This window comes from Anoplolepis gracilipes, chromosome 10, assembly GCF_047496725.1.
Source record: "Anoplolepis gracilipes chromosome 10, ASM4749672v1, whole genome shotgun sequence".
Lineage (NCBI taxonomy): Eukaryota > Metazoa > Arthropoda > Insecta > Hymenoptera > Formicidae > Anoplolepis > Anoplolepis gracilipes.
In genome coordinates, this window is record NC_132979.1 from 5,558,265 (window position 1) to 5,579,099 (window position 20,835).

The following is a 20,835-nucleotide window of genomic DNA, read 5'->3' on the forward strand; positions in this document are numbered from 1 at the left end:
GTTACAAGTTCTCCGAGTTTTCCTTGTCGCAAATAAAACTGTGTGAAGGATAAACGATTTTGAATGTTACTTGCCTTTGGTGTATTCTTTTTTTGTAGGAACAATTATTTTATTACTTCTCGCGTTACTGTTTTTTTTTACCGTGTGTTTTCTCTTTGTAATTTTATAATTCATACAATTGTTCTGTTTTTCTTCATTAACCGTCTTTTCATTTTTATTTATTAACCCTGATGAGAATCCAGAGAGGGACAGAAACCTTTTTTAATTTGCGTTTAATATTTTTATATCATGTATTACTTTTATTCATTTATTAAAGTTTTTCGCGCATTTAGTTTTTTAAATGTAAACTTTTATTTAAAAGAACTTTGCCTGCTTTTTTAGCCTGTTTTTATATCTTAAAAATAAAATATATAAATGAAACTGAAGTATTGATATATAAAATCAATATATAGTGTATAAAATTTTTTTAAACAAATTTATTTGTATTCAAAGAAAATATATATATATATACATATATATATATATATATATATATATATATATATATATATATTATAATAATACAATGTTGAAAAGCAAAATAAAATAAAAGATAATTACAATTAAATATAATTAAAAGGAAATTATTAATAAAAAATATTTCTTGCATGTGTCTTTATTTTAATTTTCAGAAATATCACATTACACTTATTAAAATGTAAAAATGCATCTCATAATTATAAATGCAAATTACAAGTCAGTAAGTAACATTAAGTAATTTAAATCTATTTACGATATTCATTTGGATATAATCAATATTCAGGATATAATCCCAGGTAGCACTGTTCGTTTTATAAACGTTTTCTAAACGTATCTAATACGAAAAAATACGTTTAGAAAACGTTTATAAAATGAACATGTGCTACCTGGGATCTTTACCGATATAAGATTTAACATCTTATCATCAACAAAAAACTTAATTAAGCAGGTCGTCGTATATATCTAGCAATAATTATAAAAAAGAATTCACATTTATTTCGCCAGGGCAAACCCTATTCGATTATTGTTGATATCGAACTCGGTGTAATAACGGCTAATAAATATATTGCCTAAAATCCATTGCAATCCACTCAGAATCAAGTCATATCCCTTGAAGCCGCTCTTACATATCCTAACGCCATTCTGTTTAATCTGCAAAAAATTAAGTACACAATGTGTGAGCGCTTTTTATTCTTAAATAATTTATATCGAATTACACAATCGATAATGCTCACTTGAAGAATATAATCCTGAGGACGAAGACTGAACCTCGTACCATTCAGAACAAAACCAATTATAGGCAACTTAGTAATTTGATCACAATTTACCTTTGAACAAAAAATAGTATTAAATGACTAATTATTAATTTAACAAATATTAATTTATAATCAGTAACATTTTATGATTTTCCTACAGAAGGCTATATGGCATTAAAAAAATTTGATTGTTTATTTACGTTTCCATTGCTATCAGCTCCAATTTTTCTGTTAATAACATCGATATCTAATGTTGGACCAACTATCAGCGAGGTATACTTGTATCAATAATAGCTTCACAGGTATACGGGCATAAGGTAGTACCTTTTTCAATCAAAGTTTTATCTATTTGGACCCTACAGCATTATAAAGTTAACAATTTGTTGGAACATGATTAGAGTAATTAAAAAAATAACGTACTCATTCATAATAAACTGCCAGTATCCTTTGCGAGAAACAGAAACGTATGTGAAGTTACCTTCATAATATTTGGAATCGGAACCACCTAATATTAATTCACCACTCACCTTGGCCTGAGGATCTCTGCATAGATTATATAGTTTCTATATTGTAATCCAAATATATATATATATATATATATATATATATATATATATATATATACATTTTTTAATTAAAAATATTTTTAAATATGTGCAGTGCACGTGGAAAAAAAATATTTGTACATACTGATTCAGATAAAAACTGAAAACGGCTGGTGACACTAGGCCTTGTTGGAGCATGTTGTAAAAGACAGGCGTCACTGCATCGACGGTTAGCGTGGAATAACCCATGCCCAAGACACCGTCAAATTTCATAGCAGCTAAGCCTAATTTGTGGACCACTTCTGTGAATGTTTGGTTCTGAACATTGAGGCCGGCAACCTATAAAGAAGTTAGTATTAACAATAAAATATTACTGCGTCTAAAAATAACAACATAAAAATATTTGAAAAATATTTATAAACTATAATTGTAGATGACTGTATTAGATTATTATTTGTTTAATGATAACTCACATTCACTACGTCAGTAGATAAGTATCCAGACAGAGTCCAAGTGTTGTATTGAATATTAAACGGAGCACCATTTGGTGTATATGTTCTAGATTTTGTATTATTGTATTTATTCTGATTTGCTGTAAAAATTAGTAAATAATATCACAAGTTCAAAATATTGGAAAGATTTTTAGAACTTTTCTTTTTAATCTAAATATAAAATAATTGTATTAAAATATTATATATAAATGCATTTATTGCTTCAATTCTTAAGTTATCATTGTTTGTCGAATCTTGTTTATAACTTAAAGTAATGAATGTGATAAATTGCATAAAAAATCTATGCAAATTGAAGTGTTTGATTTTGTAATATTTACACTACCAATAATTTTAATAATTAAAATTACATCTGCTTTAAAGAAATTCCAATACGTAAAAAAATCTTGATTATATAAAATAACATTCTATAATTAAAATTATTCCAATATATAATATATTTTGCCTTAATATTAATCATGTCAATGATTTAAATTAAGATCTAGCGCACTATTTTTAAGAAATAATCAAATTTAATATAATATGTAATTAAATATATATATATATATTTATATATATATAAAATATATATATATATATATATTTATTTTATACATATATATATATATATATATATATATATATATATAAATTATAAATTACTTACAGCAAGCATTCTTTTCACATTTTATGGATGGTACCCAAAGATTTGCAGAAGTAGTATCAAATATTACTTTAAATTTCTGCGGCGGAGTTCCAATAGAAATAATTCCATAGTACTGAATGTCCGTATAATTGAACACCGATGTTGAGGTAGCACTTGCTTCGACCAAAACAATCTGTTGCAAGTCAGTATCAATTTTTTTCAAAGATTGTTGAACAGAATCTATCTTGTACAATGGAACCCTTAAAATAATATAAAAGACATTTTGTTACATAAATAAACACACACACGCACGCACACACACACACACACACACACACACACATACACACACACACACACACACACACACATGTATAATTGTATATATATTTATATATTTCCTGCATGATAAAGAGCAGAAATTTAAAAAATATATAAATCATAAAAAGGCACTATACTTTTTTAATTGTCGCAAAAATTAAAATTTTATGCAAAAATTGAAATTTTACTTTTTTTTATTACTAAACATACATTTTTATAAAGAAATTGTGTCCAGCTCTAATTAAATCATCAACCGCATTTACGTAGATTTTGTCGATTTCAGAAAATTAAATATAATCACACGAGAGATCAATTTTTATAAATTCTATACTTATTATATATATAATGGAATACAATGTGTGTGCTTACCTTTTGATTTGTGCATCGATCAGAACAAAAAACGCCGTGGTCACCACGAGAAAACGAAACATACTTCTGAAATTTTTGGCGACTTAAGCTTTGAATGGCTGAAATTTCAAACGTTCAACTTTTTTTTTATACCTTATGACTGAACGTACGAAAAATAAATAATAGTCGAGTAGAACTTTCGTTTATCGACATGCGTCTATATATATACAATCACGTTTATTCAAAACACCTCCAGTTTTTTATCAATCAATCAAAATCTAAAGATATATTCTTATTTTCTTAGATTAATGAGGAAGAAGTGACCAACGTTTCAAAAAAAATACATTGTTTACGTTGACTAGACAGGTAGGCATAAATGAACTTTACAAATGACATTTTGCTCGCCAAAAGTAGCATTGTAATTGATAACAAGCCCATAGCTGTTTTTACAATAAAATATTGCACTGTTCAAGATTAAGGCACAATTATGCATAAATTATCAAAAATTTATATTGATAATGCGCAAAGTTAATCGACTGGCGATAAGAAAAGATTAAGTTTTTTTTCTATACCTTGTGACTGAACATATAAAAAATAAATATAGTAGTCGAGTATAGAACTTTCGTTTATCGACATGCGTCTATATATACCATCGCGCTCTTTCAAAACACCTTTAGCTTTCTATTGATCTAATCAAAATCTAAAAATATTTTTTCTTATCAAAAACCTAAATATTTATATTAAGAAAAAATTAATGATAAAGTACAGTACACGTAATGTGGCATATTTTTTTTACTTTGATAAATTTTTGTTTCGAGACTCAGTAGAGCGACGTCTAGTTCTACTTTAAACATCTTTTTCTAAAAAAATTGTTATTCTACATTTTGTATTTTACTTATTCTAGTAAAGATTGTAGACTAATTTTTCTTTATAATCATTTGTCTATATAAATATATGTCTTATATTCATTATACCTTATTTTTTTATCAAAAGAGTGTAATTTATTTATATCAAAATAAAACAATTAAATACATTATCAGAGAAAAACAACTAGATCATTATTGAAATAAAATATATATTGTGAAAAAACTGAAATCAATACATAAGTATATAAAAGTTATGCATATTTTAACAAATTTACTTGTATTCAGACACTATGTGTATTTTATAATAATATAGTATTATATGTAAATTAAAAGAAAATACATAATTTATTATAAAAGATTTCTAACTCATATTTTATTTTAATTTTCGAAAATATCACATATCTGTTTATAACAATGTACCATATAATTATAAATAAAATTATTAATTAATAAGCATTAACATAAAAAAATTTTATTAAATTGTTGATGAAGTCATTTAAGATATAATTAACAAATTTATTTGTATGCAAGCAGTATATATATATATTTTTTTTTATAATAATACAGTGTCACATAAATTACAAGAACTACATCATATCATTATATAAATGACAATTTTGCAAATAATTAAACAAATATTTCTTCTTCAAAGATGAATAATAAAGATGAACATAAAGATATCTCTCGCATATATCTTTATTATTCATTTTTATTTTAATTTCTAAAAAATATCACATTATATTTATTTATAACAATGTACATATTTCATAATTATAAATAAAAATAACGAGTTTAATAAGTATTAAACTTTGAAGAAGAAATATTTGTTTAATTATTTGCAAAATTGTCATTTAGATCTAGCATGAATAATAATTTTATAAGAAAGTAATCGACATTTATTTTGCCTTTGCAAATCCTACTCTATTATTGTTCATATCAAACTCGGTGTAATAACTTCTAATAAATACATCGCCCAGAATCCATTGTATTCCATTTGGACTCAGGTCAGCTGCCTGGAAGCCGGTCGAACATGAGCCGTCGTTATTCTGTAAAGAATTAAGTACGCAGTTTATGTGAATGTCTTATTTTTAAATAATTAAAACCAATTTACGATTCATAGTATTCACCTGAATAATATAGTCCTTACCGGTAAGATTTAATATACTACCATTTATAATAAAAGAGATTGTAGGTAACTTATAAGTCTGACTGCAAGGCTTCAAATAAAAGAGATTATCAAATTAATAATAATATTTTAACAAATATTAATTTATGTTTCAGTAACTTTATATAATTCTTCTTTAGAAAGGCTGTTCCTTTGTGAAAAGTTGATTGTTTACTTACTACTCCTACCATCATTGCGTTAATCATCATAACGTCTTTAGGTGATCCAACTATTAACGAGGTACCTGTATCGGCGATAGCTTGGCAGCTCATTGGGCAAAGGCTGATACTACCGCGGTGATTATTTATTATAATACTACAATAGTAGCAATTTGTTAGAACATGATTAGATGGGTAATATAAAAAATAACGTACTTATCCACTTTAAATTGCCAGTATCCTTTGCGAATAACAGAAACATATGTGAAGTCGCCTTTATAATATTTGGAATCGGAACCACCAAATATCAATTCACCACCTGGCTTAGCTTTAGGATTTCTGAATAGAGATTATGTATTTTTTATGTTATAATATATTTTTTTATTAAAAACAATTTTAGACATGCGCAGTGCACATTGAAAAAAGATACAAACTTAGCTAGATGAAAACTGAAAACACCTGATGATAAGTTTTGTTGAACCATGTTGTAGAAGACAGGCACCACTCCATCGACGGATATCGACGGATAAGCCATTCCCATGATACCATCAAACTTTGCAAAAACAAATGTTCCGCCTGGCTCATCCGTCACTTCCGCGAACGTTTGCTTTTTAACAACGAGATTACTAATCTATCAAAAAATTTATATTAATAATAAAGTATCACTAATTATAAGAATAACAAAAAAATACTTATGTTAGAACATGTTTGTAAACTACAATTGTAGTTGTGACTGTATTTAATTAATTATTTAATTAATGATAACTTACGTTTACGTTGTCAGTAGATAGGAATCCAATCGTACTGCCAGTGCCATACTGAATATAAAATAGAGTACCATTTTTTATATATGTGCTGGACTTACTGCTATCATATTTATTATGAAGTTCTGTAAAAAATAGTAAATAATATCACAAGTTAACAATGTTAAAGGAATTTTAAAAATAAAGAGACTTTCTTATTATTATAATTTAAATACACAATAATTGTTTGAATTAAGTAGTTATATATACAAATGCATTCGTCGCTTTTATTTTTGAGTTATCATTACTTGTCAAAGCTTAACATTAAATTCTAAAATGTTAATAATTTAACATATTAACATTATTTTAATATACATCTTGAGATTAAACACTTTAAATAATTAAGATCTTCAATATTGTTAAGCAATTATCAATATAATTAAATACAAAATGTATATGTATATATAAATAATAAAATATTAGATAACATATTTACATACATAAATATTTATTATTTCGCGCTTATTAAATATATAGTGAAATGTTTTTAGAAAAATGTTTTAAAAATTTCTCTATTTTTTTCTATGATCAAAGAAGGAAATATCAAATAAATTTATTTTAGTGCTGTTCATTAGACAGAAGCATATCTGTAAGCGACACGATTGATAGTGTACTTGCATGCGATTTACGGATATAAGTCCATCTAAAATATAGCGCTAATTGTATGAATGAAAGTTGTTTAATAATTCTTCTTTCGTTAAACATAGTTAAAAAAATTATACAAGATTTTTTGACTTATTTATGAATAAATATAACTGTGTATTAGTGGACATGAGTCAAATTAACATTCTGTATATAAAACTAGAAGAGATTATGTGGTAAGGAAATTTGCGCATTTTTAAGTTCAAGTAGAAGGAGTAAAATATGCACGTGTAATTATAAGAGCACTACTAGAGACTTTGGAAATTTATGTGTTAATTTAAACAATTATTTGTGTGTTATTAACAATTTTCCGCTTATTTTATAAAATAAAAATACTTGAATTTTCAGGAATGTTTTGTATATTTTATAAAAAAATTTATATAAGAAATGTTTCATCTGTAAATAATTGCAAATACTGTAGTTTCTAAGTTAATTCTTTTGTTAGTTCTTTATTTAGACTAGTATTTTATGAAGTTTTTGTTTAGTATTTCATGAAGAGTCATTGTAAAAATTTCAATGCCGATCATATACGGGTGCGCAATCTTTCCTATAAAGATAGTTTCAGCAAATGTTAAATAGGAAAGTTTGCATAGAGATTTTGTTTATTTTAATGAGAGAAGAAATTAAAATAAATTTGTTATGCAATCAATTTTAAAATCAAACAAAGATAAAGAATACTTTTTTTTTGTTTTTATTTTATTTACTGTATTTATTTGCATTTTACATAAAAAATAAAACAGCATAAAATATTATTATATTATTATAATTATAATCTATTTTTTGTAGTAATAAAAAAATGTCTATTATTATTATTATTTTTATTTACATTTGTTTTCAAACCAAAAAGTATCTTTTCTACCCATATGCAATCTCTTCTACCCATGTGTGCAATCTGACTTACCCGGTTAGGAGAGATCGCGTAAAAAATTGAATTTCTGAAAACTGTATTAAAAAACTTTATTATCCTAACAAAAATGATAAATGAATTGGAATATTATTCACTATTAATATACCCATATCATTTCACTACATTATTAATATACCCAAGAGAACACATTTGTAAACTTAATTTTAAAAATTAAGGAACATTCGATAATTAATTATTTTTTTCTGAATTATGTATAATCTCTCTAGCTTTATTTCATTTATTAACCACATTATACAATACTTACCGTATTTACTAACAATAATATACTTACCACAACCAAGACTTATGCACTTTATGGATGGTACCCAAAGATTTGAAGAACCAGTATCAAATAGTATTTTAAACATCTGTGGCGGAGTTCCGATACTGATTTCACCATAGTACTGCACGTCTTGATAATCGTCCAAAGATTCCGTTGTAATATTATGTTCAGCCAAATCTTGTTGCGAGTCGATATCAATTTTTTCCAAAGTTTGTCGGGCAGAATCTATCTTGTGTAATGACAGCCTTGAATTAATATAGAAATAATTTTATTACATGTTTGCATATATTTATATATATGTATAAACATACATACACATATGTAAATTGTAGATTTAAATTTTTATTGATATAAATAGCAGATATTCCAAAAAATACAAGATATGGAGAAATTATACAAGTTTAATTTTTATTCTAGAATAATCAATTTTAAATATGTATTTACAATATAAATAAAGAAAGATCATACATTTAAGCATAATTATATCAAAAATTTTGATTAATTAAATTGATGATTGATTTAGATATTAAAATATTGCTTAGACATTATATTATTTAATTAATTTAAAGTCTTAAATAAAATTATTATAACTCAATAAGTTTTGATTTTTAGTAGTAAAGATAACATTGCATGCAAAAATCTTATACAAAACAAAATAATTTCAAATAAGGTGACTTTATATTGCTAAACGATACATATATGTAGAGAGTAAATACATAACAAATAGAGCAAATCAGTAATTTATAAATTTTAATTTAATTTATACAATTTACTTATTTACTATTTATTATTTTCAGAAAGTGGTTTACAATTATATGTGTATTTTACCATAAATCACACTATTTATGCTAATCTCACTTATTGTTAGAAACATGATAAAATAAACGAAAGCGACAGCTTCACGAATTTACAGAAAATCTTTTTTTTTAAACTTCTACTTTTTTACTAAAATATATTTCTAGAACATGTTAATTATCGTTTTTATTCAATTCTATGAAACTAGATGAGAAAGAGAAAAAGATTGATTTTTATAATTTCGATACAATGCCGATAAATAATGCAGTACGCTGACCTCTGAAAATCCGCGTTGATCAGGGTGAATAGCGCAGTTGTTGCCAGAAGACGAAACATGTTTTCGAAACAATTTTTCGACATCTAAAGCTTCGAATTGCGAAATTTCAAATATCTTTTTGCAACTAAACGCACAGAAAATTAAAGCAGTCAACCACTAGCGTTTTGACTAACGCTACTTATCGATATACGACAGTTATATACACGATTGCATGCGCTTGCATGTTGAGTAGTATTCGTGCTGGGAGGGATTAGTATAACATGACAACGCACAAAATGTTCGAAAAATCCTGATAAATTTTTATCAATTAATTAAATTTAATAAGATATTTTGTATGCACAATTTTTTTTAATTACTACAATGTGTATTTAAATAAATCATTAATAATTAATGAAGTAAAAAAAGCGATCAACGCTTCAAAAAAGAACATTGTTTATGTCAACTAAAGCCATGCCTGGGAAGCCATGCAACACTGGACTTTGTAAGTTATTTTGTTTTGTTTGCAAGAAACAGCACTGTGGTTAATTGACTACAACAATCCATATCAGTTACTTTCACAACAAAGTATCGCGCTATTCAAGGTTGAGGTACAATTATACATAAATTATACTGATAAAATTTATGCTGATGATATGCAAACTTTGTCGGTTAACGATAAGAAAAGTTTTCTTCCATCAAAACTTATGCAGATGAATTTTAATAAGATTGACGACAAGGTACTGATACAACGGGATATAATATATTTTTTGTAATTTTAAATAGATTTTTGTTTCAGTTTATGGCACAGCTTACTATCGTCCTTTTCAATAATTCCTGTTATTCTATACTTTATTTTTATTTATGTGGATAAAAATTAATTATATATATATATATATTTTTTGATTACTTTATATCTGCATAAATATGCTTTTGTGTCTGATTGAATATCTTTATAAAATTGTTGCTAGTTTCCCACTCGATTTTATATTAGAGAGAAAATGTCAAAAGAGGTCATTTTTTGGTAACTTCTAATTTTTGCTGTTATATATCTCTATAATTAAGCCTTAAATTAAAATTGTATTAAAGTACTTCAATCTGAAATTAACTGAAGTTAATCTTTTAACTCCACAAAATTTAAAAAACCCTTCTTTTTCAATCACTTATAACTCGAAAATGATTGATACCTCAACATTTTCGCTAAAAGGATATCTAGTAATTACGATATACCCTATATATAATTTAAATCAATGATAAAAAATATTTTTATTGCTGTTGAATAATTAATATTTTTAACAATTTTTTTTCAAGATGATTGTGGCGCGATTATATAATATTTACACGTGCAATAATAATGTTGTTCTTTTTGTGTAGAGATAGAAGTGTTACAAGTCTCTCTGTTAAATAATAGCGACGGACAAGAGGCTGACGTAGAGAATTATATTTCTGAAGAAATTTTAATACTTTGTTCAGGAGAATTTGACATCTTGTCGCGTCATAACATACATTATATACGATGTAGAAGAACATTCTCTTATACATGTGAACCATTCGCATGATTACCGATATTATTATAATATTTAAATAAATATTTAAGTAAATATTGTTATAGCTATTGCTATAGATATACTGTAAAAGTAAATAACAATAAATTGCAAGTATAATTATAAATAAAAATATAAAACAGCAAGATTGAACGATTGAAAAAATAGTCTTAATTATTAGCGAGATTGTCAGATCTAATTCAAACGAAGATAAAGGTAAAATTAAAAAAAAGACAATCGACATTTATTTTGACGGAGCAAATCCCACTTGGTTTTTTCCCATATCAAACACGGTATAGTAAGGACCAAGAAATACATCGCCCAGAATCCATAGGAATGAGCCTTTTTGGAATCCACTCGAACATATCACAGTGCCATTATTCGCTATATTCTACAAAAAATTAAAATATACAACATGAATACTTCGTATTCTTAAATAATTTAAACTGAATTATGATTCGTGATACGTTACCTTAAGAATGTAATCCTTACCCGTGAGGTTGAACTTCTTACCACTCAGAATAAAATTGATTATAGGCATCTCAGAAATCTGATTGCAGTCCACCTTTAAAGAAAAGAAAATATCAAATTAATAATTAATGTTTTAACAAATATTAATTTATATTTAATAATACTTTATAATTTTTCAGAAAGTTATACCATTGTGAAAAATATGACTGCTTACTTACGTGTCCTTTACTATCAGCTCCAATGTTTTCATTAATAATGTTGATATCTGATGATGGTTAAAGAGGTACCTGCGTCAGCAATAGCTTGGCAGCTATTGTTGCACAGGACTATGCTAACACCTATGCTAACACCGTTGACACTACAGCGTGATAATGTTAATAATTTGTTACAATATGATCAGCGTCATTTAAAAAATAACGTACCTATCCATGGTAAATTGCCAGTATCCTTTGTAAGTAACAGGGAAGATATCACCTTCGTAATGATCGGAACCACCTAATGTCAGGTCACCACCTATCCCGGCTAAAGAGTTTCTGCAGAAATTATTTATTTTTTATATTTTAACATATATAATATTTTATTTTTTAATATATAACATATTTTTGTTACTAAATATAGTTTTAGACATGCACTGTGCATAAAGAAAAATGATACCGATTCAGATAAAAGCTGAAAACAGGTTGCGACACTAGGCCTTGCTTGACCATATTGTTGAAGACAGGCGTCACTCCATCGACGGCTATCCTGTGATAGCCCATACCCAAGATACCGTCAAACTTTGTAAACAAAAACATTAAGCTCTCTTCAGTCGCTTCGGCAAATGTTTGACGCTGAACATTGAGACCGGCAACCTATATGTAAATACATGTAAATTGATATAAAATATCAATTTAAGAATAAATAAAGAAATAATAAATAATATAAATGCTTAATAAATGTTTATAAATTATGATTAGTAGTTGTAATTATATTACTGGATTGTTTGTTTAATAATGGCTCACATTCACTATATCAGTAGATAAGAATCCAGCCAAATTGCCAGTGCCATACTGAATCTGAACCGAAGCACCATTTGATTCATATGTGCTGGATTTACTGCTATCATATTTGTTATAAAATACTGTAAAAAATAATAAGTAATATAATAATAAGTTAACAATGTTAGGAAGATTTTAAAAATAAATAGATTTTCTTATTAATCTAAATACATTATAATGTATTTGAATTATCAGATATACTTATATAAAATGCATTTATCGTTTTCATCTTTTTAGAGTTTTATATTAATCAAAATCACTATTTATCAAAATTTATTTATAAGTCGAAAGAGTGAGTATGACAAATTGCATAAAAATAAGTCTGTACATCGAAATTGAAAAAACTTGAGTTTATAATATTTATAGTATTAATAATTTTAATTTTTGAAATTGTAACTATTAATACAATAACTATTCTGTTGAATTGAATAGAATTCTATAATATTAATATTGTTTTCATATACATTTTAACTTGGTATCAATTATTTTAAATATTTAAAACTTTCTTCAATTTTTGCAGTTATAATCAATATTACTAAATATGTACATATATAAATAATAACATCTTATATAAATTGTAATATATTCATATGCAAATTGTTAATTAATTCGCGTCCATTAAATACATGATATCACAATAAATATATCGAAAACTTCTGTATCATTTATTTTTTACGATGATTAATTTAAGAAATATTGAATAAAATTCACTTTAGCATCATTTAGACATTTATCTACACGCGACTAGTAGTGTATGTTTGCGTGGTTACATATATTATTTGGCGTACGATTCAGATATATATATATATAGATATCTGAAGAAAGACACTGATTGAGCGAAACTTATTTAATAATATCTCTTTGTGCAAATTCAGTAAGTGCAAATTAATTAAGGTTCTATATGCTAAGCTACTTACAAGTAAAATTTTTACACATCATGGATGGTACCCAAAGATTTGAAGAATCAGTATCAAATAGTATTTTAAATTTCTGTGGTGGAGTTCCTGTGATGGATATTTCGCCATAGTACTGAGCGTCCACATTGTTGGACAAAAATTCCGATACAGTACTTTTTTCTAACATTTGTTGCAAGTTGATACCAACTTTCTTTAAAATGTTTCGAATAGAATCCCTCTTGTGCAATAAAATTCTTAAAGTAACAAAAAGAACATTTGTTTTATATTATATTACATACATACATATTGCATCTATTTATTTCTAAAATATTATTTAATTTACAATCAAAAATTTTAAATATAATAATTATAACTTATAAGAAATTTTGATTTTTAATTAAAGATAATATCACATGTAATGTTGTATATACATAAGGACCCTAGAAGTAATTAAAATACAATAAGCACAACGCACTAATATTTATAGTTTATTTATCAGAAAATAGTTTACAATTAAATGTTTTAACTGCGAATTATAGTAATTATGCTAATCTCATTTAAGAACGCGTTAACATAGATAAATAAAAGCAAAAAATTTTATTTTTTTATCAAAAAACGAAAAATATATTTTTATAAAGAGATTTCACGTAATTGTTATTGAAATGTTAATCATTTTTGTACAACTTTGGTATCAATTTCAGAAAATTGAATGCGATCATAAAAGGAAGAGAGATCAATCAAAGAGTATAATTTTAATTTATAGATTTATTACATCGATATACAATACATTGCAATGTATGTGTTGAAACTATTGTACCTCTGGAGCTCTGCATTGATCAATACGAAGAGTATTGTAGTCATTATGAAAAGGCGAAACATGTTTCCAAAATTCCTGGCAATTTTAACTTCAAATTATTGAAATTTTGAACGCCAAACTTTTTTACGCCTTGCGACCAGCACAAAAAAATAAAACCACTAGTCCTCTTGCTAAAGTTGTTTATCGATATGCGGTTGTATATATGATCAACTGCGCGTCAGGAAGTGGTGACAATGAGAAAAGAGATTCGTAACATGACAACTTGCAAAATGTTGAAAAATTTCCAAAAATTCATTTTTTCAATGAATAAATATATTTTCTTTTTTGTATGCATAATGTTCTTTGATTACTCCAATGTGTATTTAAATAAATCATTAATAATTAATGAGGAAAAGGCTAAAATCGGCACTTTGAAAAAAGACATTGTTTACATTGACTAGATAAACAACTATACAACAATGGACTTTGCAAATGATATTTTACTTGCAAAAAGCAGCACTGTAATTGGCAGTAAGTCCCTATCAGTTACTCTCACAACAAAGCATTTATTCGAAGTTAAGACACAATTAAGTACAAATTATGCAAAAAATCATGTTGGGAACATGTAAATTTTGTAAATTTTGCAAAATAATAAGAAGTTTCAAGTTTTTTCTTATTAAAACCTGTGAAGATGAATTGTAATAGGCTGAATCTTAATGACCACGAAGACACATGACAGAATGGGATATCATTTTTTTTTAATTTCATATATTTTTATTTTGATTGTGACATAATTAATTGTTGTCTCTCTCTCTCTCTCTCTCTCTCTCATTTTGAAAAAGTCCTGTTATTCTACGTTCTTCATTTATACACAAATTTCTTACACTAATAAAAACCTGCCTGTTTATTTTATCATCTTTTGTCTCCATGAATATATGTATTTGTCTATTGTTATCTGAAATATTGATGAAGTAGTGATTTCAAATTAGAGATGAGCAATATTTAAAAATAAATCTGAATTTTAAAATTAATTAAAAAAGGTGTTAATTAGAATTTAAAACACATATAGTAGCTTCAGTTAATCGTTCCTTTTAAGTAAAATTGATTTTTTATAAAGAATTTTTACAAAACATGTATGATCAAAAGTATGTGATATATAAGAAAAGAAATTTTTACTTTAAATAATAAAATTATGATTTTTTCAATTATACTTATCAATGGATATTTTTCAATTTTATTTTATTTTACATTGTATATTTATAAACTTTATATTTCCAAGTATTTTACATAAATTAGAGAAAAATTTATTATAATTATTTATTAGTATGTATAATTGAAAAAACCACAATTTTACTAATTAAAATAAAAGTTTTAATATTAATATCATGTATATTAATATTACAAATGTATATTTGCATATTTGCACAAGTCAATTATTATATATATATATATATATATATATATATATATATATAAATAAAATAAATAAAAATTAAGAACAAAAACAAAATTTTTTGATAAACTGTTATATTTTGTAGTTTTATGGTTTAATGTCGGAAATAATCATATATTGTGTGTACAATATAAATATAATACATAACAATAATATTTTGTTTAAGCTAAAAGTTACAGGTAATGTTAAATAAAATACGAAAGACTGTATTTTAATATTAATTTATTAAAAGGATTGGTTTATCAATGTTGATAGATAGGAATTAAATATTAATTCAAAAGCAAAATTAACAGATTAAAAGTATTGATTAAGAAAAAACTTTTACTTAATTGAGAAATATTGTTTATTTCTATTTCGAATCTTAATTGTTTAGAGATAGGGTTAGACATTGCGAGTGTGATCTAAAATAATAAAACATTATTTGCAATTGTTATATTTATAAAATAACGTAAAGAAATAAGTTTGTATCTTGTCTCTAAAAACAACGAAAAATAATAAAATATAAAAAAAAACATAAAAAATCAACAATATGTAAATTCGAAGAAAGTTATGCAATCCATGTTTTTTCTTTTGCTAATTTAGATAATCTTTTCCAATGTTTTTTAATGAAATATTATTCTTCTTTTATTATCTATTCTTATCTTGTAATGAATATTATAATAAATGTAGAACCTGAATAATAATTTCGTGTCTGTAATTATTTTATTTTTATAATCAACTTGTTATCTTGAAAAAATTCTAGATCATTCTTGAAATTATTTTAAAATCATAGTTATCTATTTAATCTATTATATTTTTTTTTATCTATTTATTCCTCTTTTTTTAATCACAGTATAAATAATCTGCACAGATAGAAAAGAGGTTTTTAGCTTTCCATTTAGTTTTTTTAGTTTTCACATTTAAGATATGTGTCTGACGGCTTTAAAAAAAAATAGAACAAGTATAAATAAATGCAGCTAAAAATATATATATATATATTAAACTTAAAAAAATACTAGGTGTTATTTTGCAAAAAAAGTTTCCTTCATTCTCGACGGAAATCTTTCGAGACTGAGTCGTATCGAACTTTTTCCGCGCGCGGAGCCCACGTTTGTTTTTTCGCGCGTCATCTCGCGCGGTGCACGCCGGGCCGATACAGGCTCCTGATAGAAGACCCTACCGGCCGTCCAATCGCGAGCCGGCATCGCGCGGCGACGGGCCGCACTCTCAGTCTCGAGTCCGATTCGCGGAGTTATCGTTTCTCTCTCTTGGCCCCCGGAGTCAGCGAGCCCAAAATTTCCCAAGTGTGCGAAGCAGCGGCAGCGTGAAACGGCAGCAGCGACACGAAGCGACCATCACCGTCCGTATTTATTCGTCAACATCGAGTCTCTGTCGCGAGTCTATTCGCGGCACGTATATTCGTCGTCGCGTATCGCGAACGCGCGCGCTAAATAAACGGCCGGACTCGCGTACGGCTCACAGTCACACGGACCGGAGAGGAGGGCGAGCCCCGCTGTAACGTGCGATCCGCTGGAGACGGTGTCAACGAGAAAAGGTAGTGAAAACGTAGACGGACGCGGGAGCGTCCGTCACTCTCGGCCCGCATCGCCGAATACGTATTGTAACAGAGATATACATATTTGTATTTATATTCCCCTCCCCCCGCTCCCCTCCACTCCCCCCGGCCCCTTCATCATCGGCGACATATAGAGCAGCCACCGGATCCTCTGTCGCCGGATCGGTCCGGCCCGCGCGTGTTCTGGTCTTGTGTCAAAAAAAAAAAAAAAAAAAAAAAAAAAAAAAAAAGTGCCTTTAAGATTTATTCTGTTTGGAGTGAGAGAGATCGACGAGACCGTGTGGCTCGTCGTCGTCGTCGTCGTCGGCGCTTTGATGTCGCGACCCACTTTCGCTATCCGTGCACCTCGCGTGCCAGCCAAATTGCTATTTCTTTATTGTCTCATATCGACAAAACACACCGTCCTCCCGCGCCTTTCGTCCCTTCCTCCAACTGTGTTTGCTCGCTCTGTCTTCCCTCTCTCTCTTTCTTTCTCTGTCTCCCTCCCACCTTTCCTCTTTTTTTTCTGAATACCTTGATCTATCTATGTCTATGTCTATCTCACTCTCTTTCTCTTATCCTTTTCTCTCTCTCTCTCTCTTTCTCATTCTCTGTGCATCGTACTGATATTTGCGCGAGTGACAGAATCTCTCTCTCTCTCTCTCTCTCTCTCTCTCTCTCTCTCTCTCTCTCTCTCTCTCTCTCTCTGGATGCTTCGTCTTTTTCTCACCTTGTCTTACGAAGCAAGTTACCCGCACTTAATTTACTGCCGTATTGTCATGCCGGCGTCGAACGTGTACGCTACTGTCAGAGTCGTGCGCTTCCCTCGGTCCAGGTTTATCCTCTCGATTTCTCGATAACGTACGCGCGTGGGAAATGCCAAACAGCCGTTAATACGCGCGTGGCATTTCACTCTAAAAAGCAGATAATGTCATTTATAAATAAGTTCTTTACATTTTGAAAGTGATGGAAATATAGAAAAAAAGTGATGGATCCACATGTCGTTTGCTTGGAATTGATTTAAATTTATATTTCTCTCACGATTGTTTTACACCACTTTCAAAATGCTCATTGAAATGTATTTTCTTATGCGCGAGAGAAGTCTATGTTCATCTACATAATAAATTTTCTATTTATCTTATTTTTATTAGATGAAAATTATATAAAAATATATTGAAAAATATTTTTTGCATATCTAATGTTTGCATTAAAAGTATTTCGATGAATGATGATAAAATGACTGTATTTTATCTCTGTATTCCAGCACAGACAAAATGTCGGACCGAAAGGCAGTAATTAAGAATGCTGATATGTCAGAGGAGATGCAGCAAGATGCTGTTGATTGCGCTACTCAAGCTCTTGAAAAATATAACATAGAAAAGGTATGCATTTGTTATTGTTTTATCTGACGTATATAACTCTGTTTGATAACGTACTCTAAATATGCAAGCATAGAACAAAATATTGAAGATATAATCAGAGTATATATAAACTATATTTGATGTAGATATATTTTACATATAATAGATACAATAGATTTCTCTAATAATCTACTTTTATATTTTATATTTATAGTTTAAAAAATTTTAATGCAAATTATATTTTATAGATGATAAATATAATTAAAATTGTCATAAAATGTATTTCAAGAGATTCATTGGGATCTTTGTACTTAGCATGCTACATATCGCTAATTTAATTGTTAAGAATTTATAAAATTTTAAAAGGAGCTAACAAATTCAAGAAATATTAATTGATATTTGAAATAACTTATTATAAAACATAGGATTTATTTTATAATAATTTAATAAACTTGAAAGATAATTATTTAAAATTCTAATACTTTAATTTAGTTATCTTGAAATTATTAAAAATTGATTTTATTCTCTGAAAGAAAAAGACATATTATGTATATATGTATCATTATATGTAAATTCTCAAGTTGTACATGATGAGATTGTTAGATCAATATCATTATTGATTTGACCATTAACATCTATTAATCTTGCTTTTTTTTGCAGGACATTGCAGCGTTTATCAAGAAAGAGTTCGATAAGAAGTACAATCCGACGTGGCATTGCATTGTAGGACGTAATTTCGGTAGCTACGTGACGCACGAAACAAGACATTTTATCTATTTCTACCTTGGTCAAGTAGCCATTCTCCTCTTTAAGAGCGGATAAGCTCGTTTCTCTCTATCCTCCTAAACTCCATCCTTCCTTTTTCCTTCTTCCCTCCTACCCTTGCTCACTACGTAAAATATACACATTTAAAATCACCACCATGTGTAAAAGGAACTTCATTATGCATTATGTATACATTAAAAAATTTTATTTTAAAAAAGCAACGCATGTGCCCGATAAGCAAGTAAAGAGAAATATCAACGTTTTGAACTTGATATATTGTTCACCGTTATGCGAAACAAATTCTAGAGAAACACACACTGAAGGGTAGGGAGATAAACTGGGAAAAAAAAGAAAGAAATGACATACAACCTTACATGTTAAAATGTATTTTGTATGCCAACAAGTTTGTTGTGTTCTTGTTTTATATTATTAGGTGAATATGCAAAATATGGTTGAGTTCAATACTGGCGATTTTAAATTAGCAAATTTTAGCGTAATTGTTTAATATATAGTGTTCAAATACCACTCTAAGTGCACTACATATACTTCGCGTTAGACGGGTTCACACACGAAGTGTGCCCTGCTTTATATTCTACGTAAAACTGGAAATACATGGTATCCGTAGCTAATCGCCAATAATGAATGTAAGCCCGAACGAGATTGATTGTCTCTGCAATTGTTATTTTATATTAATCGAAAACTTATAATCTCTTGCATATTACATAACTTGATTTTGTATTTCCTACAGCGACTGACATTTTTGATTAGATTAAGAATTGTTAAACATGATTGAACGCAAAACAAAAAAAAAAAAAAGAGCTCAATCTCTCTCTCGACGTACGATATCATTATCGTACACGTACTCTTAGTAATAACAACTTTATTTCGATCGATATAAAACTAACATGCTATTGAATAACAATATCTGACTCGTTCATTGCTCTACCTTCATAATTTTTATATTGTGCACAAATTACAATGCAAAAAAAATGCAAAAAAAGAATATTTTATCTCGAAACGATGTATACTTAGTGTATAACATACGTTTCCAGAGAAAAAAAATATCACCTTCTGCTCATATTAAATTTTATCTTTTATGTAATATTCAACACTCCATATTATGGTACTTATATATAAATATATATACATAATAAATATAGATTATACATATATATACTATTTATATATAGTGCAATCTTTAAACAATTTTTCATGCAGTATTTGATTATCGTAAACGTTGCTACATTGTTCAAATTTTAGACTGACTATTAAATAATGACGAAAATACTATCACCATGCATAATTTTTTTTTTTTAAATAGAAAGATTCACACACGATGCCACTTTTATAAGTAGCAAATATGTGTAGCAGAAAGTGTTCAAAAGTAAAACCATGAGGGATAAAAAGAAAATCGAATCAAATACTGAAATACTGAATCGACTTGTTACCGAGAATATTTGAAAATATCTGAGTTGATTGACATG

General features: G+C 27.5%; 2 protein-coding genes and 1 pseudogene across 2 annotated transcripts; 1 reads left to right on the top strand and 2 right to left on the bottom strand.

Moving 5' to 3' along the window:
- Positions 1-911: 911 nt before the first annotated feature.
- On the bottom strand, positions 912-3,796 carry LOC140670156 (lysosomal aspartic protease-like; annotated as a pseudogene).
- Positions 3,797-5,309: 1,513 nt separating this feature from the next.
- Positions 5,310-14,321, bottom strand: LOC140670332 (uncharacterized). The gene is given in 18 exon segments (XM_072900890.1): positions 5,310-5,534; positions 5,616-5,705; positions 5,833-5,968; positions 6,028-6,150; positions 6,246-6,442; positions 6,582-6,700; positions 8,456-8,691; positions 9,519-9,601; positions 10,405-10,411; positions 11,293-11,429; positions 11,511-11,603; positions 11,728-11,785; positions 11,787-11,867; positions 11,932-12,042; positions 12,164-12,360; positions 12,511-12,629; positions 13,464-13,696; positions 14,260-14,321. Coding segments are annotated over 18 exon segments (2,232 nt in total). The 3' UTR covers positions 5,310-5,384.
- Positions 14,322-16,888: 2,567 nt separating this feature from the next.
- LOC140669980 (dynein light chain 2, cytoplasmic) lies at positions 16,889-20,273 on the top strand. Its single transcript, XM_072900253.1, has 3 exons — positions 16,889-17,225; positions 18,490-18,607; positions 19,247-20,273. Exons 2-3 carry the CDS (start codon positions 18,500-18,502, stop codon positions 19,406-19,408), a joined length of 270 nt encoding a protein of 89 aa, XP_072756354.1. The 5' UTR covers positions 16,889-17,225; positions 18,490-18,499; the 3' UTR covers positions 19,409-20,273.
- The last annotated feature ends 562 nt before the right edge of the window (positions 20,274-20,835 follow it).